Source organism: Odocoileus virginianus, chromosome 5, assembly GCF_023699985.2.
Source record: "Odocoileus virginianus isolate 20LAN1187 ecotype Illinois chromosome 5, Ovbor_1.2, whole genome shotgun sequence".
In the NCBI taxonomy this organism is placed as follows: Eukaryota; Metazoa; Chordata; class Mammalia; order Artiodactyla; family Cervidae; genus Odocoileus; species Odocoileus virginianus.
This window is the reverse complement of record NC_069678.1, coordinates 83,652,253-83,670,231: the sequence shown is the minus strand read 5'-3', so window position 1 is coordinate 83,670,231 and position 17,979 is coordinate 83,652,253. Positions and strand designations below refer to the sequence as shown.

Genomic DNA, 17,979 nt, shown 5'->3' with positions numbered 1-17,979 from the left:
GTTTTTTGGTGGGAGGCTAGTTTATGACCTTGGAAAAGTCATTTTCCATTGAACTGTGATATCATCATGACTTGGTATCACCCTCAGGTGAAGGCAGGGCAGCCCCATCAGCGGACCCATCTCGGGGCCTGGCACTCTCACCCATGTTCTGCTCTGCAAACCAGCTTCCTGACAAACCCCAAGTGGAGAAGAACTGGCCTGTTGGAACTTTAAGGAGTTGCCTGATCAAGTGATACAGCCCTGGTACACTGGGGCTCCCCAAAGACTCCCGTTGCCAGAATGCCAGACTTCCGGACAGAGGCTGCAACCTAGGTAATCCCAGGTCACCTAGGGCCCAGGTAAGTGCAATGCATCATGGGAGTCCAGAGAAGCAAGGGATATTTATGGAGCATCCATGGGGACAGACAGACACATGTATTTCTGAGTTCTTGCAGACACTCTAATGATGAAAATGACATCATTCTGCGGACGTGGTAACTGAGCTAAAGCTGGAATTCAAAACCACAAATGCAGGACTTCAAAAGCCTATGCTTTTTGTACCTCTGAAGGGCTGAGGAACCCCACAGATTTCTCATTTCTCCTTTGTATAGAGGGTGGAGTCAGCAGAGATCCTGGGCTGTCATTAGGGTGCCAGGAAGGACTAGTTGAGGGGTCTTCACAAAGGGCTGGGTGAGACATCTGGGGGCAGGGCTCACCCTTGTCTGCTGCCCTATAGGGAGTGTGAGCAAACTCCCGGCTGGAACAAGAGGGTCTTCAACTTGTCTCCTCCCTACTTTTCACTCAGGTAAACATCACAATGAGCCGCAGAGAAGTGCAGGGAAGTCAGATGAGTCAGTTCCCAGTTCCAAGGAGATGAGGAGGAACATAGCAAATCGAACTTCAGAATCAGACACCCCTGGTTTTAAGACCTTGGGCCAGTGATATAATCTCTCCAGGCCTCAGTTTAACCTCCTGCACAAAAGGACTGGGTGTGCTGATCGAGTCAGCAGATCCAAAGGGAAGGGCTTTTTTTCTAGAATGTATACAGGATGGTCTGTAGAAGCTTTAGCAAAAAAAATGAATTTTTTTTTTACTATAACTGCTATCTGTATTTGCCTTTTGAAATTTCTACTTTATGTACACATGTAATCAATTATTATAACTGTGCACGTATATGAATTTATGTGTGCATGCTCAATCACGTCGGACTCTTTGTGACCCCACAGTCTATAGCCCTCCAAGCTCCTCTGTCTATGGGATTTCCCAGGCAAGAATAAATGCAGACAAACCACTGGGAAGGAGGCACTCCAAATTTATTTATTGATGGAGCAGGTAATCAAGAGTTTGGAGGGTACTGCATGAAAAACACCCATCTGCTACAGCATTTAGAACTGGCTGGCACATAGGCAGCCCTGGAAGTCAGGCAAACTCTCTCCCCTCTATTCAAAATTCAAGAAAGGCTCATGGTGAAAAGGGACAGTGCAGACTGAAAGCCCTTTCTGATTAGCCTGGGTTCAAATCCAGTTCAGCCAATTACTAGATGTGTGACTTCAGGAAAGTTACTTCTCTGAGCTCCCTTCCTGAACCATATGGAGGGTCAGTGATATTGAAAAGCATTTGCGCCCAGAGCCTAGTAAACTATTAAGTGGCTGTTTTCTCTTCCACTTTTTTCTCTACTCAGAATACTGACTTATCCACTCAAGAAATAAACACCTAGGTCCTGCATCATATGCGGAACAGATATTTCTTTCCCTTGAAGGAGTGAAAAAGTTATCCTTCTCTTACAGACAGTGAAACTGAAGCCCAGGGAGGTTAAGTGACCTGCTAGAGCCCTGAGCTAACACAGCAAGCAAGCATTTAAACTTTGCAGTGCTAAGTTCTTACCATTAGCTAAAAGAGCTTCTCATTTTATTTGTATTTTGTTATACACCAGCATAACGGCTGTCGGGAAATGTGTTCTGGGCGCAGGGTCTCCCTTCGGCCAGGGTGGGCTGATGAAGCAAGTCGTCTGGATTCCTCAGGCACAAAGGAGCCTTTTCCCGCTGAGAGTACAGCCTGGCCACACTGTCACGCACCTCTCTGCTCAGCCAAAACCTTTCTCAGTTCCACTGGACACTTCCTTCGCCCATAGGAAGGGTAGTGCGCAATTCAGTACTAACACATACCAGGTGAAAAAACGTACACCCTCGCGCCTTCCCTGCCGAGTTTCAAAGAAAAAAAGTGACTCGACATATTCTATAGAAGGGGGAAGAAGGGAGGGAGGAAAGAAATAAAGCCCTACACAAAAGGTGGGGCCCAGTAAATACTTGTTGGAAAGGAGTCGTTCTGGGAAAGTCACAAAGATCCCCTGTAGGACAGGGGGGAAGAAAAGAGATCGTATCGAGGCAGTTTGCTCCCGCGGGAAGAGTCCTCATCTATTCAGAGTCCCGCGTCCCGCAGCTCCCTGGCGCGCGCTCCTCCCACTCCACTCAAGCCCGGGGCCCCTTCCCGAACCCCTGCCCCCACCTCCGGGATCGCAGCGGCGGCCCCAGGGATATGCTCTCCACGCGGCCCTCATCAGCCCCGCCTGAACAGGGAAACGTGCCACTTCGGAGCACATCACCCCACTTAGCTAAAGCTCTGGGCCTGCCCTACACGGAAAGAAGGGCCTCGTACGCGGGGTTTTCGCCTCAGCCCTGCAGCCAGACATCCTGGGGTTGAAGCCGGGCCTTAACAGAGTGCCCTCCACCTAGGAGCCCCAGAGGGCTGGCGCGGGGACCTCGCGGGGCGGCGGAAAACGCCCAGCACAAGGCCGCGCGCCCAGTGTTGCGCCGGGGAAATGAGAGCAGCGGTTCCCAGCCTGCCGAGCGGGGGCGGGTCCCTCCTCCTCCGCGCGCAAGGGCCGGGGCCCGGCTGGGGGCTCGGCCGGCTCAGCCAATGGGTGCCGCGCTCGGACCCTCCCCCGCCCCTGGAGGAGCGGGCGCGGGGCCTCAGCCGGGGAGGATCGTGAGCGACGTGCCGCGCCCGGGCCCTGAGTCCCCGGGCCCCGCCGGGCCGCGTGGACCGCGCCGCTCCCCGGAAGGAAGCCAATTACTCAGTGCGGGCGCCACCTACGCACGCGGCGCCCTTGCGCCCGCCAGATCCCGAGCCCATCCCTGTCACTGTCTCCCGGCCCGGCAGTGCGCTGCGCTCCCGGCCGGGGGAGAGGCCCAGGCCGGCGGAGCGATCAGCGGGGGTCCGCGCCTTTGTTCCTGGCAGGGAGGGCCCGCGGGCGCGCGGACTCACCTTGCTGGTGGGCTCCATGGCCGCGCTGCGCCGGAGGCTGTCGCTGCACCGGGTGCGCGGGCGGGCTGCGCTCTGTGGATCCCGCTCCGGCTTCGGTCTCGAGACTCCGTCTGCTACTCGCTTGGCCTCCCTCTGCCTAGCGAGCTAGTTGCTGAGACCTGCGGCCCACTGTCCGAATTCTCGCTTTGGTTACCTTTGAGCACTCCGACTGTCGCCTTTATAGGACCCCAGCCATTGGCTAGCGAAGCTGGGGGGGCGGGGCGGAGGGGGTGGGCAGAGCCTGAGGGGCGGGAACTGGGGCACGTCCGGGGCGGGGCTCCGCGGGGAGGGGGCCGCGGTCACGGTCCAGGCGAGTGAGGGGGGTGGGGAGGGAGCGCGCCCGCTGGGTACCTTGTTCTGGCTGCGGATCTTCACCTCTCCCTGAGTCCTGAGAATTCTCTGGCTGTGTGACTCTCTGCAAGTGTGCGCACCTCTCTGGGCTTCAGCGGCCAGTAGCAAAATGGAGGAGCTCGTACCGGCTGTGATTCAAAACGAGGAGCCGCACGCGGTCGCGCGTGAGAGTGAGGACTGGAGTCCTCACTCCGCCAAGGGATAACTTCGGGAAACTAGCTGTAATGATTATACCACCTCATAGGTTTGTTATGAAGATTAAGTGAGTTAATATTTGAAAAGTGTTTAGAGCAGCCTCTGTTTTGTGGTAAGTGGTATTTAAGTGTTTGTTAGACTACAAGAGGTTTTGCTCCGTGATTTTCTCCCTTCTCCTCTCCAACCCCACATTCCTGTTTGTAAACCAAGTCTGCCTTTAGCACAGGCTGGGCCCTCTGCCTGAAAATCTATGCCCACCTCTTCTTAGGACTTTAATATCACCTCCTCTGTGAAGCTTTTCTCTACTCCTGAGAGTACCTGTGACTCTATGGTGACAGGTAAGTGTGAAAAATATGAATGGTAAGAACATAAGAGAACTTGGGTTTGAACCAGCTCCGCTGTAGACCAGCCCTGGTATGATCCTAGGCAAGGTGCTAGCCGATGAGGCTCTGCTTTCTTCTGGTTAACCGGGAATGACCACCACCACCAACTTCGGGTGCTTCATGAGAGATACAATGTCCAGATCAGCCCATGAAGAACTTAGCACATGTTGACTTGCATGTAAGGCCCCCTTTAGTGGTAATGGTATTTTTTCACCGTATTTCATTTGATTTCACCTTATTTCTTCTTCTGGATTCATGTCTTACTTGAGACACAGTGAAGGGAAAGACCCCTAGTCCAAAGGTCTGGACAAAATCCTGAGGTTAACCTGAGGGTCCCTTTCTCTATGGAAGGGGTCAGGAGGGGCTATTTTCTGTTGGAAAGGAGGAGCCTGGGCATGACCCCTGGAGTCCTCTGTCTGGGCTATGGGTCCATTGCTGGCCAAGGGATTGGGGTTCCCTGGCTGGGCAAGAAGCCCTGGCAGGGAAGGCAACCCCCTTTTCGGTGCATCTCTGCCCATGGCTCCTATTTCTAAGGTCTCCCAGTTGTGCAGCCCGGAAAGCTTGGGGCCACCTCTCTGCATCTGGTGCCCAAGCCCCTAAGTCCTGTCGATTTCACCTTTCTGTCCCACCTCATCCTCCTTCTCTTCTGCTGTCTGCGGGGCCTCCGGCACCTCTGGCCCTCGTCCTCTAGTGCTGACCCTCATTGTTCTGTTTGTATGTCCCCTGTCGCCATAGAGGCAGCAAGGTCCAGCCTGGCTAGCAAGGCCTTCAGGGCATTAGTTCACAGGCTTAGCCTCACCCCTCACACTTGCACTTGCCACATCTGTACCTTTGCTCAGATTGTTTCCTCTGCCTGACTCCCTTCACCCCTACCTCATCAGGCCGAAGTGCTTCTGATGGCACAAAGTACCTCTAGAATGGGGCCCCTTCCAGGAGGCGTGCCGAGTCCTCCACGAGGGGCTTGTTCTCCCTTTTACCTTTTGGTGTTTCTTAGTGTGTTGCTGCGCTTTCTCTCTTCTTCCAGACTGAGCACCTTGAGGACGGCTTCTATAGCTGAGACACAGAGGTGAAGGAAGAAGGCAGAAATGAATGAAAACATGAGCAGCTAGTCTGCCTGTTTCTTGCCAACACAAGTGTTCCTTGAAGTACCTTTTGGGTTTTGCCACTTTCCTGCTTCAAGTCTCTCCATTGATCCCTATTGCCGAATACTTTCAGTCTACTGTGTACACCTCTTCCCAGCTGTGGCTATGCCCCACCTAGCTCACGGGGGTACCCTCACTATCAGACTCTCTTTCCTTCTCCAGGCCAGCCCTGTCTGTGCTGGCTGCTTCCCCAGGGACAGAGGCAACCAAGACTGTTGCTAACCTTATGGATTCCCCAGACTGGAGAGAATGAAGAGGGGAGGTGCACAGCAACAATACTGAGTTGGGTATGCATGGTTAAGAATGTGTGTTGGAGCAGATCTTGTACCACAAAGGAAGGAGAGGGAGTAGAGAGAGCTTCAGGATAGGGAGAAGGCAGGCTGAGCAGGGTTTAGCAGGCTAAATTTGAGTTCAGCAGGTGGGTCAGAGGGAAGGCCATTTTGGGCAAGGGGAAGATCACCTGCAAAGACAGGAGACAGACAGAGAGTAACTGCTGAAGGGAAGAAAGAATCTCTTGACCACACACCTGGTGGTGGAGCCCTGGATTCGGTTTCCTGAGTCCCAGTTCTGCTGTTTACCTGCCAAACATCACTGAACAGATAAATCCCTTCTCTCTTCTGAGCCTCAAGACCTACATCTGTAAAATGGGTGTAACAATCCCCTCCTGAGTTGGCCAGAGGAAAAACGGATTATGTACAAAAGTTTATCCAAATAACTTATGACTTCCCTGTAGCTCAAACGGTAGAGAATCTGCCTGTGAGGCAGGCAACCAGCCTTCTATCCCTGGGTTGGAAAGTTCTTCTGGAGAAGAAATGGCAATCCTCTTCAGTATTCTTGCCTGGAGAATTCCATGGAGAGAGAAGCCTGGCGGGCTACAGTTCATGGGGTCACAAAGAGTCGGACATGACTGAGTGACTAACACACACACACACACACACAATTTGTGATGTCAGAAATTCAATCAAACTGCCTTGCTATGGTCAGGGTGGAACTTGAAGACAGAGCAGAGTAGCTAGAAAAACAGCTTTGCCTTCACCCTCCCCCATCATACTTGCCCCAATAGACCCCTATCATTTTCTTGAAATTCCATTTCTAAATGTTCTCATTGTAAAAGCTTTATGATCCCTAGAAGGTACTGTGTAGAGGTAAACTCATCAGGCGCTGTTGACACCGGCCAGATATTAGATTCGCAGGTAGACTAGTTTAGTTTTTGGATGGCTGAGTTCTCCGCGACCAGATTTAACTCCAGCCAGGGAGGGAACATCAGAGAAAGCTTAAGGAAGTGAGCCTGGAAGGTTGGGATGCCTGGGGAGAGAGAGCAGATGCCATGGAGGTGCAGCTTAGGGCAGAGGGAGCCAGGCTCAGTAGCCCCTGCGGCGGGAGTGCAAAGGGTTGGGAGCAAGAAGGGGATGACGTTCTCGGAATCTGAGTGGGAGAAGCAGCTGAAGAGGCGGGGTGAAATGCTAGGTATAGGAGTTAGGACTTTATTCAGTGGGCAGTGGGGAGCCATCGAGGGTTTTTGAGCAGGGAAGGACTGGAGGAAGTCTCAGCCCTTTGTCAAGCCTACCGCACTCCTAAGATTTAAAGGGGAGTGTAAGGAGGCGGTGAAGCCCTAGGGCTCCGCTTGGAAGGACCAAGTAACCCCTCCCCAAGCTTCGCTCACACTGGCAGCTTTGTTCGCAGGAGGCTGCATTTAGCTCTGGAAGGAACTCGAACTTTTGGATTCAGGCTGTTCTAGTCCTAGCCAGTTGGAGGAAAAAAGCTCCCTGGGACTGGCTGGGCGGCCTGGTGCGTGCCTGTGAGCACGCTAACACGCTCCAGGTCCCCAGCCGCGCTGGCCGCTGTGCGGGGGCGGTCTTAGCAACTCCGGAGTCACAAGTGAGTAAGGCTGCCTGGGGAAAGACGCTGGTTTTTTTTTTTTTTTTTTTTGCCTTTAAAGGCAAGCGTCCTTGGCAGCCAGGAGAAAAGCCTTTGCTGAGTCAGCTGCCGCTGACGCAAGTGGGGCTGACAGGGGCTGGGACGGACGGGAGAGCCCCCAATCCGCGGGACGTCCTGCAACCCCGATCCTCCCAGGCTGCAGGTAAACACGGTGTTGGACTCCTGGAAGGCCTGATGCGCCCGGCAGGACAGTCTGGTGTGTTTACCATTTTCATTCTGACTTGCGCACCTGTTCACACCGCCTGCTCACAGAGCACTTTTCAGCTTCCTCTTCTTTATCCTTTCACGTGCCTCTCCCCGGCCCTCTGCTCTCAGCAGGGCCACCACCTGCTCTCAACGCTGGGGGATATTGAGGGAACCCTTCCTCCTTGTCTCCCGCACCAGGCTTGTCTGTCCAGGTGCCTCCAAGACAGCCCTTTGAGTGCCCCCCAGGTCCCTAGCCACAGGTAACTAGCCTTCACCATGATTAAGTCTAAAATCATCACCCTCTCCCATCTCTCCTTGTCCCCACTGCAGAGACGTTTCCTCTATCCACCAGATAGCCCAAGCCAGAGATCTGACATCTTCCTGGACACTTCTTTCTCCCTCCTCCTCAACCCAGTCAATCGTGTGGACTCTGCCCTTCCAAAACAGGCACTGGACTCCATCCCCTTCTTTCATCCCACTGGCCTGGCTATAGCTGCTGGTTCGTCCTCCCACCTGCCACCTCCCTAGTCTCTCAAACACTCAGCCAGCACATCATCATTTCCCTTTTTAAACATCTTTCCCTGGCATGCAAGAATGTGGCTACAGCTCACAGATGTGAAAGAAGCCAAATGCAAAGGAGTGTGATTTCGTGTATGCAAAGTTCAAAAACAGGCAAAACTTATCTATGGATTAGAAGTCTGGATAATAGTTACCTTGGAGGGATGGTAGTGACCATGAGCGGGGCTGGTGATCAGGGCTGGGGCTGTGGTGAGGCAGATGAGGTAGGATCGGCCTTACAGATATTACCCTTTGCCCTAAGCTTTCATGTGACTCATCATGGCGTTGTTACTAATCCTGTCTTTACCTAACATTTTGATATTCTGTCATCATGAATTTTTTTTGCATTAGTTTTGATTTTTAAAAAATATTGCATTAAAACGTTATTTATCTTGATGACTGAGCTTTTTGGCACCCCCTTACATTTTACTCAGGAGGTGAGTGTCTCACTTGCCCTAGTCCTGACCCTGCCGGTGGTGTTTTGCAATGAGTGCTGGTTCCATGTGTGTGTTCCGTTTGTGACAACTCATTAGTTTGGACAGTCCCAATTTTTACAGTTTTTACATTATGCACATTATGCTTCAATTAAAAAATAATCTTTTTAACTTAAAAAAACCTTTCCGTGATTCCAAGGAAATGACTGTTTTCTGCTTCTTCTAGCATCCCCAGGACCCAAGATAGTACTGACACACTCTGGGTTGTAATATATAGTTGTTGAATGAATGAATACAATATTCTTCCAGTTAATTTAATCCCAACAAGAATTCAGTGAAATGTCTTTTTTTCACTCCATTTTCTAAAGGAGAAAACTCAGATTTAAGGGAAGTGAAATGATTTGCTCAAGTTCACATAGGTAGTAGGTGTGAGTTCTAGCACCTCAATTAAAAAAAATCAACAAAAACTCCAACCTGTGGTAGCTGCTCGGGCACCTGATCCAGTACTGGCGTGGTGCACCAGGGCTTGGCTTTTATACCTGAGATTACAGTTCTTTGAGCCATATCTCTCTGCAGATGACGACCTCCTTGGGAAAGGGACTCAGGCATACCTGTCTTCTCTCTGTCCAGCTAGGTACTTAGGACAGGAAGAGGATCTGAATATTTAATAAATGAACAAAGCAAACAATGAATGAATGAGGAGGTGGACAGTGATAGGTGGTGAGTGGAGCACAGGTTGGGGAGGCAGATCTGCTAGCTGTGTGTCTTCGGGCTTGTTACTCAGTCTTTCTGAGCACCAGTTGCCCCGACTGTAAAAACAGGAATAATATCAGTACTTACCTCAAAACTGTAATGAAAATATTAAGTGAGGAAATGATCATTGGGGTGACTGGAATATAACACATGGAAAATGTCACTGCAGTAGTATTCTTTCCAGTGGTTCACATTCTCAAAGTCTGATTTACTTCAGGGTGTCAGGGATCTACCTCTTTCGATTTCCATGTATTATTTTCTTGGGGATCTCTGGAGTTGGAAGGAGGGGACCTGATGTGGTTCCCCAGTAACTTTCTTCCTTGAGCCCACAGAGAAGACCAGTGCTGAAGTTGTCCAGAAGTCCGGTAGCCCAACTCCATCCTGCTGGTGGTGTCATCTGTGATGAGTTGCTTCTTTGTGAGCCTCACTTTTCTCTCTGTAAAATGGGACTCAGAATAATCTTTACCTTGTGGGGCTCTGGGGAGGATTCCCCAGAGTCTCTAAGTCTAGCCCACAGTACATGTTCCTTTAAGGTTGGCACCCTGGGGAAGAGCCAGGAGACTGGAGGCTCTTAGAGACTCTGGGAAATCTAAGGACTGATGGGAAAAACAAATAGCCTGTCTGGGCTCTGTTTTGGTCTTAGAACCTTATTATTCGCAGTGAAATAATACCATTTGTGCTGGTACAACTTTTTAACTGTGCCAAACACCTTCTCGCATGTCATTCCTTCAGTGCTCCCCACACCTTGTGAGGAGGTCAAGACCAGATTTATTCATGTACCCATGGCACAGGTGAATAGACTGAGGCATACCAAGGTTAAAGCCATTTGCTTGAAATTACACCAAAGGAGGTATTGGGTAGCAAATAGAAGGTGTGTGACCTGGACCTCTTCACCACCACCATGCAGCATTTGGAGTCAAAAGAAAGGACAGAGCTCACCTGCTGAGTGAGCGGCTATGGCCCGACTGACGTGTGGCTGTGCCCGCTTCCCCCACCCCCAGCCCCACCTGGATGCCACCTGGCAGCCACACATACATTCATCACCGAGGAGCTGGCTGACTCACCCTATTATACCGGAGCTGACTCACATTTTAGAAGATGGAAAGTGAGAACCTGAAAACCTGGAGAAGCTCTCCCTTCCTCAGGAAGGCAGTTTAGCTCTTAGGAAAGAGAAAGCACCGTGGTCTGCCTGGAGGCGGACATCTCTGAATTCAGAGGGCAGTGGTTGACTCCACTCTGGGAGATTACAGGCTTGCTTGGTGACTTCAGGCAAGTCATTGTCCTTTTCTAAGCCTCAGTTTCTTTGGTTTCATAATGAAGGGGTTGTAACAGGTGACTTCCAAGGCCCTTCTAGCTCTGGGCTGAGAAGCCTTGTCATGATAAGTGGTGTGTGTCAATAGTTTGCTGTGTGCTAGGGGCAGAGCTGAGCGACTGATGTAAAATTATCACTTTTAATTCTCATCACAAGTTCTAGAAAAAATGCCTCCATCCCACTTCATAAAGGAGGAAACCAAGGCACAGTTTCAGAGGAATTTGCCCCAGGTCAAGCAAGTAAGCCATAGCGGATCTGAGAATTTAGCCCCGTCTGTCCACAGAACTCGCTTAAGTGGGTTTATTCTTACTCCTTTTATCCTGCTAGAGCTCGGTTTCTTCATTTAAAAAATTGTGGCAAAGTATGCATAACATGAAATTTACCATTTTAACCATTTTTAAGCATATAGTAATTCAGTGGCATTAGATACATTCACACTGTTGTGTAACCATCACCACCATCCATCTATAAAACTTTTTCATCTTTCCAAACCCAAATTTCTTACTCATTAAGCAATACCTCTCCACTGTCCAGCTCCCCAGCCCTCTGGCAAACACCATTCTACTTTCTGTCACCATGAATTTGACTACTCTAGGTACCTAATATAAGATTTCCTTGTCTTTAAAACTGTGACAACAATGACAAAACTATGAGGGCAAAGGTCAAACGATCCTTCAGTTGTGGGCAGTTGGCTTTGAATTGGATTTTAAGTTCCAGCTCTTCCATTCAACAGCTGTATATCCTCAGGCAGGTTGCTTAACCTCTCTGCCTCTTCATTTCCACATCCCTACCAGTGGCCTACTGAGTCCAGCCCTGCAGGGCTGTTGGCAGGCTCACAGAAGACAGTGGATGGGGAGGTGTTGGGAAAGTCTAATGCCACTTCTACAGCTTGTTATATATGTCCTCTTCCTGGAGTGCTGGGACGGGCTTAGATCAGTAGATGTGAGAGTTGGAGAGATTTTAGAGTTGTGCCGTTCAACCCTTTTATAGATGAGAAGACTGAAGCCTGGAGAGGTGGATATGACTTGCCTAAAGCCACCTATGGAACTTTATACATGCACGTGCATCTGTGTCCCATGCACACATGCCCTGCATATGGAAGGTGCCCAGCAGATGTTAGCTGCTGAGGCTGGGAGGTGGGGCCATGGTATCAAAGGAGGCCCTGACTGCTAGGCTATGGAGCCCTCCCCTCGAGCAGTTGGCATTCCAGTCTGTATCCCCTGACTTGTAAAATGGCTGATAGAAGGTGCTGGGGCAATAGTCTTTTATCCTGTGTATTCTTTTTATTGGTTTCCAGAGACCTGGTCTTATGGCTGAGAGTCTCATCTTCCTTATTTCCTTAGAGTAATGATTGCTAGGAAATTTTTGGTTGCCTGTGTCAATATATTTAAGGCAACTTCAACTAATAAAGGAGACCTTATCAAGGGATACAGAAAATGAAAGCGAAGTTGCTCAGTCGTGTCCTACTCTTTGCGACTCCACGGACTGTAGCCTACCAGTCTTCTCCATCAGTGGGATTTTCCAGGTGAGAGTACTGGAGTGGGTTGCCGTTTCCTTCTTCAGGGGATCTTCCTGACGCAGGAATCGAACCTGGGTCTCCTCCATTGTAGGCAGACACTTTTGCCATCTGAGCCACCAGGGAAGTCCAAGGGATCCAGAGGTGTCCCACAAACTGGTGGGGTGCAGTCAGATGCTGACTAAGCTTGGGGCTCAGAGTACGCTGCTGCCAGGATGGTCGGCATCCCTCATAATTGTTTCATTTCTCTTTCTCTTCACAGACAGGCATGTCCTGTTCCACGTGGCAGAATATGACCACCACACAGTGCCAGAATTTACCTGGGACCATTTCAAGGCTGGCTCAGCTCTCTCCTGGTCTCGATTCTAAGTTTCTAGACAAGAAAAGTAGATTGGGCCAGTTTGGATGAGATGTTCGTCCTGGGTCCTATTGGCTATGGTTAGGTGATGGCGTCACAGGGAATGGACGAGGCTGGCGGGACTCACGTCTGTGTGAGGGTGGGGCAGAGGAAGCGTGTGTGACTCCCTAATGGAGTCACACAGGCAAACACATGCATCTGTTAAAAATGCTGTGAAACAGGGATATACGTTCATTGACATGGGAAGACAATCAAGATACTTTTGAATGGAAAAAGTGGGTTACAAAACAGTATGTGTATCACAGTTTAAAAAGTAAATATGCATATGTAATGTAATTGACTTTCCTACAGAGATGGTAAATGTTCATTGAAATTATGGGTAGTAAAATTAGGGGTAATTTTTCATTTCTTCTTTTGTAATATCTGCATTTTTCTGATTTTTCTCACATGAATGAATATCAGTTGAGAAATAATAAAATGATCATTCTTACCACACTTGGCTGCAGTGTATGTTAACTAAGACATTTATTCACTTATTTAATAAATATTTATTAGGCACCTAGTATGTGACAGTGCTTGTGAAAGCTGCACAGTGATTGGCCAGCAATAGAGGTTCAGTAGTTGGGGTTCCCAAGGCTCTGCCTTCAAAGTTTGAACAATAGTCTGGGTGCTCAGACACAGGTGTTTCTGTTCTAATGATCTGTACACATTTTGAAAATCCAGGAAATGAAAGACAGGGTGTTTCAGCTATCTGTTGCTATAGAATTAGCACTCCAAAACTTAGTGGCATAAAACAGCAATGATGTGTTATCTCTCTTGATATAGGGGATTGGGCAGTTCTGTTTCCTGTGATCAGCCGAGGTTATTTATGCAGTTGCATTCAGTGGGGTACTTGGCTGGGGCCATTCTTCACATGCAGTGTTGCATCCTCCTCTGTCTCCAGCAGGATAACCTGGACTTCCTTTACAACATGACGGCTGGGGCCAAGAGGGAGCATTTTGAAAGAGCATGTCCAGGTGTAGAAAATCTTACCATGCCTGCTCATATCAGTGCAAATCATTCTGGATATGACTTGCTTTGTCTCTGTAATGAGCATTTTCTCTGTGAGTAAATATTCTCCCCAGCCTGATTTTTAATGACTCACTGATAGCCCATCATTGATTTAACCAGTCCCCAACTGATGAATATTTAGTTGCTCTCATTTTAGGAGCAGTTATAAATATCTCTGTGAAGGTCAACTTTGTACCAAAAACTAGGTACAAATCCTTGTAGGAGAGTGATTACAGGGTCAAAGGAGGGGGGGATTTATCAAGTTTTGCCTAATTGCCCTTCAAAAATATAGTACATGTTGCATTTCCATTGACTGTAAAGTAACCAGTCTCTTCACCATCCTCTAGTGAATCCTTGGTGTGGTTTATCTTTCTAATCTCTGTCAGTTGGATGGGTGAGAAATGGTATCTCATCATTGTCTTCAAAGGGAAAATTAAAAGTTGCCCAGAGCCAGATCCTTAGGAAGGGTTCTTAGCTTTTCTCTGGGAAGCAGCCCTAATAAATCCGCAGGCTCAAAGGCAGTGCCATGCGGGGTGTCTCTGCCCACTGACTCAGGCTGTTAAAAGGAACACAGGGCTGACAGCGGAGCTCTTAACTGTGGAGGTGAGGTTGCTGCGTCCTCATGGGGCAGATCAATTGCAACAAGCCTGCTGCTTTCCTGTCCTGTGTCTGCAGGTTTTCCGGTGCACACAGGGCACGTGGCCCCACCCGCTGCACCTGCCTAGCCCATCCTGACTCTTACCCTGTTCACTCTGACCTGCTCTGGAGGACCTGATGCTGAGACCTGGGACCTGGCCAGCGATGACTAAGGAGGGTTGTAAGGAAAGGTGTGTAAAGACGTCAGTCCTTGACCTGGAGCATCCAGAGCCTTACCTCCTGGCCTCAAAAATTCATGAATTGAGGGACACCTTCCTGTGTGGAAACAGGGGTCCTGAACTCAAAGGCAGCCCTGCTTCTTACTAGCTGTGGAGCAAGCAATAGGGCTTCTGAACCTCAGTTTCTTCATCTAGAGCATGAAGGTAATAGAGCTTTAAGGATTATAATTTACTTCCTCTATGCCTGATCCTTGTAACTCTCATGGAACCCTCAAAGGTTATTATGTATATTATGTATTATGCCCACTTTGCAGTATTATGAGTATTAAATAAGTATAAATGAGTATTATAAGTATTATGCCTACTTTGCAGATGTGAGTGGGGCAGAGAGGAAAGAAATAATGTGCCCAAGATCATGCAGCACATAAGTGGCAGAGCTGGAAATGAGCTCAAGCCAACCTGAAAACAAAGCCCACATCAGCAACTTTTATAGATTTTGTAAAGGATTGGAGGAGAAACATGCACGTGAAAGAGTTTTGCAACATGTGTCCAGAATAGCTACCGTTACAACCTGCAGTCTCCCTCTAGATGGTTTGAGTCCTTCTCGGTGGGTGGGATGGCTGTGCTGGAGACCTCCCTGGGAGAGCCGAGTTTCCCACCAGAAAGGTGCCTGATTGTACGTCAGCTTTAGTCTGCTCTCTCCACGGAGGGAGGCAGGGCTCTTCATTTAATAACTGCTATAATTTACTTAAGGAGCTATTACTCTGCAAAGTATGTTTTATGTATATGCTTTGGTTGTGACCCTGTTTGTTACGCGGACTGCAGGGACGTTAGGTGGGCAGGTAACAGCCAGCCAGGGCGGTAGAGTTGGGTTCCAGGCAGACTGAGGATCCCACCCTCCTGACCAGGCCCCGGGAGTGGGATGCTCAGGCCTGGACTACCAGAGTTTACAATGCCTTTTACCCCGTGATCATCAGAATCTTCTTTTAGCCCTGCCATTATCTGCCCAACAGATGGAGAGACTGAGGCTCAGGGAGAAGAGGATGCTTACTCTGGAATGTGGAGGGGGAAGTGATGGGGAAAAGCTTGCTAGTGGCGCTGGACTTGTGCCTGCCAGCTGAGCTGTGGCCTTTGCAAGGGCTGGGTGTTCCTTCCAGGGAACTCGAGGTGGGGCAGGCTGGCTAGAAATGAGATCAGAGGGCAGGTCAGTGCGGGAAGAAGAGAGGGCAAGTCTCAAGGGGTGGGGGGTTGTGGAAAGAGGAAGGGAGCCTGGAACAGGCCAAGGACAGGGTTGATCTGGGGATGGCTTAGCAGAGTTTAAACTGGGGCCACATGGAAGTATGGAGCTCTGGGATCAGAGGCTACTGGGTGCAAATAATGACTGTGCAGGTGGTGCTAGTGGTAAATAACCCACCTGCTAATGCAGGAGATGCTTAAGAGTCACAGGTTTGATCCCTGGGTCAGGAAGATCCCCTGGAGGAAGACATGGCAAGCCACTCTGTATTCTTGCCTGGAGAATCTCATGGACAGAGCTATAGTCCATGGGGTCGCAAGGCGTTGGACACGACTGAAGCTACTTGGCAGCACTTATGAGAATGGTGTGTTTGGGCAAATATTTCCCTGAGCACCAGTGTCCTCATTTGTAAAAGGGTTGGAGCATTTCCTGGGTTAGATCCTAGTTCCACCACTTACAGTGTGACCCAGGGCAAGTGAATTCACCTCTCTGGGCCACTGTTCCCACATCTGTAAGATGGGCCTGATAATAACGGCAGCTGCTCACCCAGTTGTTGTGAAACTTCAAAGGTCTAACAGCATATGTAGAAGGCGCCAAGCTTTTCACAAAATGAGTTTTTGCTGCCATTATCGTCGTCATCATCTACCTCAAAGGATTCCTGGGAGACTTCATCAAGTCTATAGATGCAAACTGTTTTCCAGGGGTATTATTGGATACAACGTCCCTTGGTATCCACAGGGGAGTAGTTCCAGGATCCCTGTGGATTTCAAAATCGGAGGATGCTCAGGTACCTTATATAAACTGGCATAGTATTTGCATATGACTTACACACGTCTTCCCAGATATAGGAAATCATCTCTAGATTACTTATAACATCTAATACAATGTCAATGCTATGCAAATAGTTGCTAGCATGTGGCAAATTCAAATTTTGCTTCTTGGAACTTTCTGCCATTTTCTTTTTTTTCCCTGAAATACATTGGTTGAGCCATGGATGTGTAACCCGTGGATTGGAGCGTTGACTATAATTACGGGGCAGAGTGACAGGGACTGTGATGGTGTGGGTGGTGCTGTGAGACTCAGGAAGAAGATGAAAGTTTTGTCTGGCTGGAAAATAGGTGTGGAAGGCTACCTGGGAGAAGTGGCATTTTCTGAACCTCGAAGGAAGGAGGTGTAGAAGTTCTCAGGTGGAGGAAGGGAAAGGCAGAGAGATGAACTTGAGTGAAAGCTTGGTAGTGAGAGAACCTCAGTATGTCTGGGAACGTGAAGCCTTTTCATTAGGCTGCAGGTCTGGGGTGGAGGGCAAGGTATGAGGCTGCCCTGGGGGAGGGGAGGTGCTAGGTACAGTATGCCTTGCCTGGGGTTTTAACTCACACTAGTAGCTGGGGAGTTCCTATACCTGTCTACCTGGCAGAATCACCTGAGATGTTTTAAAAGCACAGAATCCAGAAATTCCCTGGCTTCCCAGTGGCTAGGGCTCTGTGCTTTCACTGCCAAAGCCCAGGTTCAATCACTGTTTGGGGAACTAAGATCCTGCAAATCTTGAGGCATGGCCAAACAAACAAACAAGCAAAAATCAAACAAACAGATTCCTGGTCCCACCAGGCAATATTCTGAGTGGTAGGTTTCAGGTGGAACTCAGAAATCTATACTGTTTAAAGCTCCCCAGGAAATTCTAATGCCCACCCTGTTATGGGAAACCCAGCCAAGGGAAGGGGGTGTCTCTGAGCGTGCAAAGGCACTACTGGATGCTAGATTTGAGCAGAGAACTTGAGAGGATGGGGGAGGTGTGTGCAAGCAACCCCTGACTTTGACCCCTAGCCTCCCACTTCCTTCCTAAGGACATCCACGTTTTGATGGTCACATTTGCAACCAGAGATGGACCTTGGGGATGCCACTGCCCTATAGCCCTCTGGCTTCAGGAAAGGCAACCTTCTTTCTCTCTGTCCATTCATTTATCTGTCCATCCATCCACCCGTTCAACACAGTTTTTGAGCTTCCCACCCTACCATTTGCCAGGCATGATGCTGGGTCCTGGAGATATAGGGGGAATAAAGTGGACACTCTGTGTCCTCCTAGAGAACTTTCCATCTCTCCTGACTCCCTCAGTTGACTGAGCTTAGAGTGCATTGGGAATGTGGCTAACTACAAGAGAACACGGACAGGAGACCCACCCATGGGCTCAGACAGCAGCAGCGGTGGTTCCGTCCTCCAAATCCCACAGCTTCCTGGCTCCCCCTGTCCCACAGGCCCAGTCTCCTCTCCCATGTGGCTCAGGCCTTGCTGGCCCAACTCCCAGCCGTCCCTGGGTGCCCCCTGCTAGGAGGGTCCTGGTGCTCAGCAGAGGGATATTTTATGTGATATCCCCCCGTGCCCCACCCTGCTGCCCACAAAGAAGGCAACAGCCTTGGGTAAGGCCTGAGCATTTCCTCACAGGGGCAGCAGAAATAACAAACAGGAGGAAATTACAGG

At 49.6% G+C, this 17,979-nt stretch overlaps 1 protein-coding gene across 1 annotated transcript in view; it reads right to left on the bottom strand.

The window, feature by feature from the left end:
- Nucleotides 1-3,463, bottom strand: part of SLC2A1 (solute carrier family 2 member 1) — a 28,152-nt gene extending 24,689 nt beyond the window's left edge. Inside the window, exon 1 of the mRNA XM_020914723.2 lies at nt 3,244-3,463. Within this exon, the coding sequence (XP_020770382.1) occupies nt 3,244-3,261 (18 nt within the window). The 5' untranslated portion in view covers nt 3,262-3,463. The remainder of the gene's footprint in view (nt 1-3,243) is intronic.
- Nucleotides 3,464-17,979: the final 14,516 nt, after the last annotated feature.